Below are 10,772 nucleotides of genomic sequence, written 5' to 3' on the forward strand. Positions count from 1 at the left end.
TCCTGCATCCGCGCCAGATCCAGAGCCTCCTTGGCATGACCTGCGGGCACAGGGGTCACACATGCTGACCTTTGACCTTTCACACTACACAGTGTGTACTGCAGCAGAGTGTGAGTTCGCCTGCTGGAGGAGTGTGTGTGCTCTGTATGGTGTGAATCACGCGACCTCTCGTCCAATCACACGCTCTCACTCATTCACCAGTCCAGCATCAGGACCACAGTCACGCTGAGAGCAGAGCTAATGACACAGCTAATGATGCTCAGAGTGTCGTCAGGAGTCACGGCTGCAGATCTGCACTCAATTGTGTGTGTGTGTGTGTGTGTGTGTGTGTGTGTGTGCTTATTCCTAATCTAATGAACCGGTCACCATTCACTGCCATTAGATGGAGCAGAAAGCCTCTGTAAAGCTGCAGAGGAGGAAGGTGATCTCGGAGCAGCAGTGTGTGAGTGAGCTGGACATCCTCATGTGTGTGACTGCTGGTTTGAGGGATGTGGATGAGCTGAATGGGTTATTCTGATGAGCGGCTCTGGCTTCATGAGGGTGAAAGTTACCCAGAGGGCAGCGCAGGGATAGGGAATGTTGAAGAGTCAGTCAGTCCACCAGTCCATCACAGCATGAAGGAATATAAACTACACCTGGAGGAGGACACAGGCCGCGCTGACCTCTGACCTTCACACACATCATCATTATCTGTGACCTCTGACCTCCTCACAACAACAACATCATCATCATCATCATCATCATATGTGACTGTGTGTGTGTGTGTGTGTGTGTGTGTGTGTGTGTGTGTGTACTCACGGGACTGGTCCAGCTCTCTGGCCGCCTGCGCCGCGCGCTCCAGCCCAGTCGGGTCGAAGTTGCTCCATTTGTCCTTGGGTTTGTCCGCCGCTCCAGAGCCGCCGGGAGGAGCGGGGGGAGCGGGCGGCGGCGGGAGCTCCGGTGGGCCGCCGCTCTGGCCTTTATTAAGCCCGAACAGCCACGACATGATCCGCTGACAGACCGAGCCGGGACAGACTCCACTACACGAGTGTCACGCCGCTCTCTGCGCGTGCGCAGTGCTACTCACGCGCCGCCGCTGCGCGCTGATTGGCTGAGGCGCTCGTCCTTCAGAAGGTCAGAGAGGAAGACACGCCCCACCGCGCTGCGTACGGTGGCCGAGAGAGGACCAAAGCGGTCTTGCGTCAGTGTTCAGGGTCACGTGCGGCGCTGAGCTTTATCAAACATAGAGAATACTGCTAGAATCATTCATTTTATTCAACAGGGGTCGCCACGGTGGAATGAAACACCAACTATTCGAGCACATGTTTTGCACAGCAGATGGGAAGCACCCATACACACTCATTCACACACACTCATACACTACGGCCAGTGTAGTTGGTCAGTTCCCCTACAGCGCATGTGTTTGGACTGAAAGCGGAGCACCCGGAGGAAACCCACGCCAACACAGGGAGAACATGCAAACTCCACACAGAAACACCAACTGACCCAGCCGAGACTCGAACCAGAGAAGCGATTGTGCTGTATGACATGTCTTATTCATGTGTGAAAACGACTCTGCTTCAGATTCTGCATTAACGGAGAGCGATCGCAGCGTTCTGACAAGGTTACGGACAAACGTTCTCCCAACCACAAATAATGATGATAGAATAATAATACAAACATGATCAGTCTCCGCTAGATGTTCCCAAAACCCTGTGTATACATCACCTGTGTGCTTCTCCATCCTGACAATCATCAGCACAATACTACTGAAGCTCATGAACACATGTTAGAGTGATCTATAGTGAACACTGCAGGGTTTGAGCCCTACTGTAGTGAATAATATACTGTATTACAGTGTTATCTACAGCTGTGTGCGGATGACTGCTCCAGCACACTGCAGTGTTCACTGACGTCAACTGATTTAAATACTGGAGTTTTACCGCAGTAAGCTGTGATGTACTGTACTATAATAACCCCTACAGCTGTAGACAACTAGTGTTGGGTCATTTTGTTTACATTACTAGTGTTGTTACCATAGCAACAGTAGAATCACCACAGCAGATCGATTACTATAGTGGTTGTGTTACCATAGCAACAGTAGAATCACCACAGCAGATCAGTCACTATAGTGGTTGTGTTACCATAGCAACTGCAGCATCACAGGCACAGCTGAATGAAAGTGCTCCACTATAGTAACGGTGGATCACACTGCAGTATTTATGTGGATTTCCCCCATGTGTGAATGTTCGGATATTTGCATCCTTTTTAAATGAAGAGCTCTGGTAATGTTGACTTTCTCTTGGTGTTTTTAAAGGAAAACATGTCTTCATCCAGGAAACGAACATGAATGTGAAATATTGTGGCTTTTCCTCGCCTCTGTTAGTGACTCAGTTGTCATGATGAAGGCTCTATAACAGCAGAGAAGAGTTTAAATACAAGAATAAGTGAACTGAGTGACTGAGTGGAGGCCATGAGTCCAGCGTTCATCAGCACTTTACAGAAGAATTGACACACACACACACACACACACACACACACACACACACACACACACACACACACACACACACACACACACAGATCTCTGATGATCTCCCCTGTTTAACGTGCAGTGAGTGATTAATAAGGCTGGTGATGGTCATATTGGGATGAATCGCTGTGTTTCTACATGAATGCACATATGGAGATGTCGACTGTAATAATTATGATTGTAAACACAACACAGCAGCACAGTGGGCAGCATGATCACCTCACAGCACTCAGGTCTCTGGTTCAGTCTCGGCTGGGTCAGTTGGTGTTTCTGTGTGGAGTTTGCATGTTCTCCCCGTGTTGGTGTGGGTTTCCTCCGGGTGCTCCAGTTTCCCCCACAGACCAAACACATGCGCTATAGGGGAACTGATCAACTAAACTGGCCGTAGTGTATGAGTGTGTGTGTGAATGAGTGTGTATGGGTGTTTCCCAGTGATGTGTTGCACCTGGAAGGTTCCACTGTTCCACTGTGTAAAACATATTCTGGATAAGTTGGCGGTTCATTCTGCTGTGGCGACACCTGATAAATAAGGGATAAGCCCAAAAACAAAATGACTGGCAGAATGAACACAAGACAGCAGCCCTTAAATAAGAACATGTTTAATTGACATCATGAACACACACACACACACACACACACAGACACTTATTTACAGGACACACACAGCAGCACATGTGCATATGTGTGTGTAGCGCAGGTCTGGGGTCAGCTCAGTGTAGTTGAGTGATACGTGAGAAGACCCCCGGCGGCTCTGCTCCGGACCCCAGCGCCGCCCTCAGACCCTCCTGCTGCCGCGCCCGCGCCAGCCTGCTCAGAGAGAGGAAGGAGCGCGGCTCCGTGATGGACAGATCACACAGCATACGCCTGTTCAGCAGAACACTGCACTGTAGACCACACACACACACACACACACACACACACACACACACACACACACACACACACACACACACACACAGAGTTCAATCACAGCAACCAATGAAAACGCTGCATTTGAGATTTGTGATTCTACAGTTGCTATGGTAACACAACTACAGTTAATGATCTGTTGTGGTGATTCTACAGTTGCTATGGTAACACAGCAACTGCAGTAACTGACCTGTATTTGTAATGTGGGTGTGTCACACTGACCTTCAGCAGCTGGTGTACGAGAGCTGGATACTTCAGGCCGTGTTCTCTGGTGGCGGCGGCGATCCGTGTGATCCATAGCTGCGCACACACACACACGCACACACTACTTTAGACCCACACACGTCTGTCCCCCTGCAGCTCAGGCAGGTGTGTGTCGTGTGTTATACCTGTCTCATGCTGCGTCTCTTGGCTTTCCGTGCTTTGCTGGCGTAAACGAAGGCCCTGCGCACCGCACGCACCGCCAGACTGTAGCAGCGGCTCTTCCTGCCGCGGAAATGCTGCAGAAACACAACAGAGTCACACACGCCATAACAACCATACGCAGAGCAGACTGTAGCGCTTACAACCACGCTACAGTAAAGCAGACCAATTACTCTGCTGTGGTGATTCTACAGTTGCTATGGTAACACGACAACTATAGTAACTGATCTGTTGTGGTGATTCTACAGTTGCTATGGTAACACAACTATAGTGACTGATCTGTTGTAGTGATTCTACAGTTGCTATGGTAACACGACGAATATAGTAACTGATCTGTTGTGGTGATTCTACAGTTGCTATGGTAACACAACAACTATAATAATATAAACAAATGATCCAGTAGTGTAGTTGTCGACAGCTGTAGGGTATATTACACTGCTATACTCCACAGTTTACTGCAGTAAACACTAGTACACTGCAGTGTTTATCAGTTCCCTATAGTGAACACTGCAGTCTGCTGGAGCATTGACTAACAGGGCTGTCGGTAACATATACAGTATAATACACTTAACTGTTGTGTTCAGACACACTGAGGTATTTTCTGTAAATGACTATAGTATATAACAGGGGTACACACACACACACACACACACACACACACACACACACACACACACACACACACACACACACACACACACACACACACACACACAGAGAGAGAGAGACTCACCCGCGCGTTCTTCAGCAGCTCCTGCACCTTCCAGTATCGGTCGGGTCCGCGGTTCCGGATCCAGCAGGAGAGCGTGAGGAACACCATGATGATCAATCAGTGTGATCGATCCCCGAGTTTCAGCAAGTGTGTGTGAACTGACGCTTCATGTGTGACCTCAATCTCTCGTGCGCTTTCTGGAGTCGCCGGTGACGCGACGTCACATCCGGCGCATGCGTGCCTCATCAGAGTGACAAAGTAAAAGTTTATAGTAAACGCTTATGATGAAGATCTCCTTTTGTGCTGTTATTATTGACTTTCTACCCCCTTGGCATTTTTGTTTACTGTATTGTCATGTATCTGTTGTTTAAAGCATAATAAAAATGATGATGATTTGCCATGCAGATGAAAACATTATATTTGGGCTTTTAAACTCCACAGAGGAACATGACGGTTTCCTGTAATAAACTGTATCATGTTTCTGAAGATTTGTCACGCATGTTGTTGGAAACAAACACAGCGCTTATTATTATGATTATTATCATTAGTAGTAAACGAATGACAGAAATGCCGACATTTATATTATTATAAGATAAAATATGCGCTTATATAGCGCAGGATCACTCGTGGGCTGTGTTTAAAAGCGTAGTGAGCGCCCTCTGCAGTGCGCAGTCTCTGTGGGCGGCGGAGTGCGTGATTTGAGGCGCATGCGCAGTGAGTGTTGGAGCAGAGAGTCAGACTGATCAACATGGCGGCTGTGTGTTTCTCCTTGAGCCGCTGCTGCTCTGCTGTTCACCGGCCCGCCGTCACGGTGAGTTCCACACCTGATCTGCACTGATAATCGATCACCACCGCTCATCAATAACCCGTCTGATACCGATCATGACACGTGACTGACACACAGAAGCCGAAGTCCAGCTCTACGAGTACTGTCGTCAAACTCACCGGCGCGGATGAGCGGAAATATCGGAGAATAATGCGGTGTATGAGTGTGTTTATAGTGAAGTGCTGCGCCATTATGATGGAGGAATGACAGTATCTGCTTTATATAACGCTGACTGAGCGCGTGTGTGTGTGTGTGTCATCATGTATATGTCACAGAACACTGCAGTGCTGCTGCTGTTTATAATGTGAAGGTGTACAGTGTCCAGAGCTGATCTGATGCTGATCTGAGTGTTCTGACAGAGTGTGTGTGCGGTTTTGAGTGTGTGTTTGGTAACTGTCAGCTGGGTCAGTGATGTAACGAGAGTGTGATTCTGTGTGTGAACACTAGAGGTCAGCAGTGTGACCATTTCCCTCTGCAATCGGGACTTATGTCATGAAGGTCAACACTATTATAAGAGTTAACAGCCTAAATGGAAGAGGATTATAAGAGCCGTAAGTTCATTGTTTTATTTATGTTAAATTGACAATAATGTAAAAAGCAAAATATTTTCCTAAAAGTAATTTAATTTTTAATATTAAGTATATGCTGATGTCACTTCCGGGAAGGAAGAAGTTGTGTCATGGAGATGGAAGCGAGACAGTTTTTTGAGCGTGTAATGTAGTTCAGTTAAGTTGTTATTAAACATGTTCGAAACGACATCACTGGACTGTCTTATGTTACCCGCGTTCAAATCCTGCTAGCTCAAAGAGAGAAACAAGACAAGGATAAAGCTGTTTACATGTGTATGAGGAGGACATGCCAATCCACATCCAACATTATGGAGAAGCAGAATACACGCTCTTATCATGGGGGTAGAACATGGTTTGGGCCAGAACTCGCTGTTAAACCAGAAGAAGTGGAGTCTGAAGCTCTCTCTGTGTGTGTGTGTGTGTGTGTGTGTGTGTCTGTGTGTTTCAGGCGGTGCGGTTCGCGCAGACAGCAGCAGCTCCTGCAGCTCAGCCCAGGATCAAGAAGTTCCAGATTTATCGCTGGGATCCAGACACAGTCGGAGACAAACCTCGCATGCAGACATACGAGATCGACCTGAACACGTGAGTGGAGCTGCAGGCGTCTGTTCAGGAGTGTCTGAGTCTGAGGCTGCGTTCACACCTGTGAATGGATTCAGTTGTTCTGAAACAGAGATTATAATTGTTACAGTGTTGCTCTTTGCTCTTGGAGCGGTTCGCTTTCACACTGCAAAGTTTCTTTCCAAAAGAGCTAAAACAAGTCACGTGTGAGTAAACTCTCCTCACATTGGTCAGAGTGTCAGGGTTTATTTTGCAGCGTCCCGCTCAGCTGTCAGGAGAGGTGGTGGTTTGGTGGTGATTGACAGGGTGCACGCGATGTGTCTGAGGAGAGATGCGGTGGGGAGGGTGAGAAGGGTGCGCGACGATGCCTATTTGAGGACTGGGAGGGAGAAGCGAGATTACCGGGAGATCATCACTCGTTTGCGGGCATCCGGAGACTCGCGAAACTTCCCGCCATACTCATAATTCTCTCTTCATATAGCCGTAAGCCTATTACATATCCATAAAACACTGTGATATAACCGCGCTCAGATCGAATCACTTTCTCACTGCAATCGATCCGCTCCAGGGTTCGTTTCAATCGAGCCGAGACCACCTCACTCAAGCGATCTCAGAGCGATTACTTTGGCGCGGAACAGAGCGCGATTGCCCTGTTCACATATGCCAAACGAACCGCGCTAACTGGGCAATCGAGACACGTTTAGGTCTGAAAGCACCCTGAGTCTGAGAGTCTGAATCTGAGGGTCTGTGGTTTGAGTCTGAGTGTCTGTAGTTACTGTAGTGTGTGTCTGTTAGGTGTGGGCCGATGGTTCTGGACGCACTCATCAAGATCAAGAATGAGATGGACAGCACACTGACCTTCCGGCGCTCCTGCAGAGAGGGTAAGCAGCGTTCGAGTGTGTGTGTGTGAGTGTTTGTGTGTGTGTGTGTGTAAGTAAGCAGTGTTGGAGTGTGAGTGTGTGTGTGTGTGTGTGTGTGTAAGCAGTGTTGGAGTGTGAGTGTGTGTGTGTGTGTAAGTAAGCAGTGTTGGAGTGTGAGTGTGTGTGTGTGTGAGTGTTAGTGTGTGTGTGTGTGTAAGCAGTGTTGGAGTGTGAGTGTGTGTGTGTGTGTGTGTGTGTGTGTAAGCAGTGTTGGAGTGTGTGTGTGTGTGTGTGTGTGTGTGTGTGTGTAAGTAAGCAGTGTTCAAGTGTGTGTGTGTGTGTGTGTGTAAGTAAGCAGTGTTGGAGTGTGTCGCTCTGATCAGCGTGTGTTGTGCTCCTCAGGCATCTGTGGCTCGTGTGCTATGAACATCAACGGTGGAAACACATTGGCGTGTTTGAATAAGATCGACACCAACACCAGCAAGGTGACCAAGATCTACCCGCTGCCGCACATGTATGTGGTGAAGGACCTGGTGCCCGTGAGTACAATAACACACGTTTCTGACCCGAGTTTCTTCATCGTCAGTATTATTGAGCAATAAGACCCCTGAGCAGAGTAATCCTGGTTAATAACACACCGCTCTGCCCCCTGCAGGACATGAGCAACTTCTACGCCCAGTATAAATCCATCGAGCCCTACCTGAAGAAGAAGGACGAGTCCCAGCAGGGGAAGCAGCAGTACCTGCAGAGCGTGGAGGACCGCCAGAAACTGGTACAACACACACACACACACACACACACACACACACACACACACACACACACACGCGCGCACACGGGCATCATAGCTGTGGTTCCATCAACCTGGGGCAGAAACAGCTGAAGGAGACGCCAACTTTTAATAAAAGTCCCTGAATCTACAGATAAATAATTGGGCTTTCTTGAGAATGCTTGAAGACACAGTTCACCCAATAATGACTTCATATAATAATGAGTTTCTCTTTTCTGTTGAACACAAAAGAAGATATTTAGAAGAATGGTTGAAACCTGTACCCACTGAACTCCACAGTATTAGTTCGCCTACTATGGAAGTGGATGGTTACAGGTTTTCAGCAGTCTTCAACATATCAACAGAAGACAGACACTAATAAGGGCTGAACATCACTTGAGGCAGAGTAAATGATGAGTAAACTGTAGAGTGAACGGCACCTGTAATGTGAATGATGAGAGACGGAGAAACTCCAGTACACTCGCCTTGTTTACTGTTGGTTGCTAGGTTACCAATACTACAGTCAGCCCCTCTAACAGTGATGGAAACACAGCTAACTCGCATCTGGGACTTGATGTTGGTAAGGAAACCTGGCTAATACTGTGTGTGTGTGTGTGTGTGTGTGTGTGTGTCAGGACGGCCTGTACGAGTGTATCCTGTGCGCCTGCTGCAGCACCAGCTGTCCGAGTTACTGGTGGAACGCAGACAAGTATCTGGGTCCAGCCGTCCTCATGCAGGTGAGACGCAGCACTGAGCAGTTCAGTATATCAGGATCAGATAACTAACGCTAGCATCACGCTATTGAGCTAATCTGCTGACAGAATGACGGTAACGGCTATATTAACTCCATACACTGAATATCCGACACGCAGGACACCTCTGATCACCGTGTCTTTACAGTGTCCTGCAGCTCTGAATGAAAAACAACCAAGAGGAGAGGTGTGTTTTAAAATGTGTGTGTGTGTGTGTGTGTGTTATTCGAGGCGTACCGCTGGATGATCGACTCTCGGGATGATTTCACTGAGGACAGACTGTCCAAGCTGCAGGACCCGTTCTCTCTGTACCGCTGCCACACCATCATGAACTGCACCAGGACCTGCCCCAAGGTAAAGCTCAGCGCTGCAGCACGCCTGTGTGTGTTTTAACTAAAGTAAGCTCTAGATCAGCTGAACCACAGGCTTATAACGAACACTTTCCAGCTCTTCAAGCCTTCACATGGCAGTATGTAATGTCATATCTCAGTATAGTGCAGTGCTGATGTGCCGATATGAGAGCTTCAGTGAGTCACACTAGCCTGCAGACGTGCTCGAGGCTAACACACTGACACTAGCCTCTATAACACGCTGAGGCCTATGTGAAGTGTTCTGATGGGGTTTGTGGTCCGGCAGGGGCTGAATCCAGGAAAAGCCATCGCTGAGATCAAGAAGATGATGGTGACGTATAAGCAGAAGGACGCGGTGGCGGCGTAAAGCGGCACCTACCCTGATGAAGATGATGTACAGCACTGCCGTCATTCAGCACAGAGATCATCCACAACCACCATCACTCCATTACTGTCAGACTCACTGTGTCTGCTGCTGTATGCTCAATAACACACACACACACACACACACACACACACACACGCTTCGGGCTGTACTTCTGCTCATACACACCTGAGAGAGGCTGCATGCAGAGGTGTAGTGCGCTCTGACGTCTGCTAACTCTGCACCCTCACTCTGAATATTAATGAAGTGCAGGTGTCGTTATATTTGAGTGTAATTATGAATAAACATATATCAGACTATCAGCAACACACCGCTCTGTTGATCAGTGTCCGACTGCTTCACTCGTGTGTCTTCATTGTGTTGGTATTGCTCTGGGTACATTCATTCACTCATTTTCCTTCAGCTTAGTCTGTTTATTAATCAGGGGTCGCCACAGTGGAATGAACCGCCAACTATTCCAGCATATGTTTTACACAGCAGATGCCTTTCCAGCTGCAACCCATCAATGGGAAACACTCATACACACTCATTCGTCTAGTGTAGTTGATCAGTTCCCCTATAGTGCATGTGTTTGGACTGTGGGGGAAACCCATGCCAAGACAGGGAGAACATGCAAACTCCACACAGAAACACCAACTGACCCAGCTGGGACTCAAACCAGAGACCTGAGTGCTGTGAGGCGACAGTGCTACCCACTGCACCACCATGATGCCCTCCAGGTATATTATATTTAGTAAAACATGACGCCGAGAGAGCGGGAATTTACATAACGACAGATAAACACCATCACATACAGAAAGATTCAAATAAACGCATAATTAATGAGTTCTGCACAAGATTCATTCATTTAATAAAGATTTCAATGGCGCAGCAGGAGTGAAGAGGTTTACTCGCCTTTCTAATATTATTATGTCTGATAAAACGTGACATAAAGCAGTATTTCATATTCAGAAGTTGCATTTGTGAATATCACAGTAATAAAATAAGCAGATTATAGTGTACGCTTCAGATTCAAACAAAAATATCAACTAATTATCTAATACTTATTGATTTTAATATGAATATATTCAACATATTTCAAATGAATGAGGTTTACGCTTACGCAAATGCACACAAGACTCACAAATGAAGAGTTTCACTAGCTTTC

The 10,772-nt window shown here is 47.5% G+C and overlaps 3 protein-coding genes across 3 annotated transcripts in view; 1 reads left to right on the forward strand and 2 right to left on the reverse strand.

Moving 5' to 3' along the window:
• Positions 1–1,074, reverse strand: part of atad3 (ATPase family AAA domain containing 3) — a 6,772-nt gene extending 5,698 nt beyond the window's left edge. Inside the window, exons 1-2 of the mRNA NM_205703.1 lie at positions 799–1,074; positions 1–40 (exon numbers count right to left, since the gene is read on the reverse strand). The exon at positions 1–40 is cut by the window's left edge and continues 37 nt beyond it. Coding sequence (NP_991266.1) covers positions 1–40; positions 799–985 — 227 coding nt within the window. The 5' untranslated portion in view covers positions 986–1,074. The remainder of the gene's footprint in view (positions 41–798) is intronic.
• Positions 1,075–3,095: 2,021 nt separating this feature from the next.
• Positions 3,096–4,739, reverse strand: mrpl20 (mitochondrial ribosomal protein L20). The gene is given in 4 exon segments (NM_001045359.1): positions 3,096–3,396; positions 3,644–3,721; positions 3,811–3,921; positions 4,578–4,739. Coding segments are annotated over 4 exon segments (450 nt in total). The 5' UTR covers positions 4,665–4,739; the 3' UTR covers positions 3,096–3,222.
• Positions 4,740–5,292: 553 nt separating this feature from the next.
• Positions 5,293–9,935, forward strand: sdhb (succinate dehydrogenase complex, subunit B, iron sulfur (Ip)). The gene is made up of 8 exons (NM_001098740.1): positions 5,293–5,367; positions 6,400–6,533; positions 7,305–7,390; positions 7,772–7,908; positions 8,025–8,141; positions 8,774–8,875; positions 9,122–9,244; positions 9,527–9,935. The coding sequence occupies exons 1-8, from the start codon at positions 5,305–5,307 to the stop codon at positions 9,605–9,607; spliced, it is 843 nt and encodes a 280-aa protein (NP_001092210.1). The 5' UTR covers positions 5,293–5,304; the 3' UTR covers positions 9,608–9,935.
• The last annotated feature ends 837 nt before the right edge of the window (positions 9,936–10,772 follow it).

The sequence above is a fragment of the Danio rerio genome, chromosome 22 (genome assembly GCF_049306965.1).
Source record: "Danio rerio strain Tuebingen ecotype United States chromosome 22, GRCz12tu, whole genome shotgun sequence".
NCBI lineage: Eukaryota > Metazoa > Chordata > Actinopteri > Cypriniformes > Danionidae > Danio > Danio rerio.

Excerpts from the sequence above, each read along its gene's own strand:
- sdhb (NM_001098740.1), top strand. The coding sequence starts at position 5,305 with ATGGCGGCTGTGTGTTTCTCCTTGAGCCGCTGCTGCTCTGCTGTTCAC. Across the intron at positions 7,909-8,024 it reads TGGTGAAGGACCTGGTGCCC|GACATGAGCAACTTCTACGC; the intron begins GTGAGTACAATA and ends TGCCCCCTGCAG. Across the intron at positions 9,245-9,526 it reads GCACCAGGACCTGCCCCAAG|GGGCTGAATCCAGGAAAAGC; the intron begins GTAAAGCTCAGC and ends GTGGTCCGGCAG.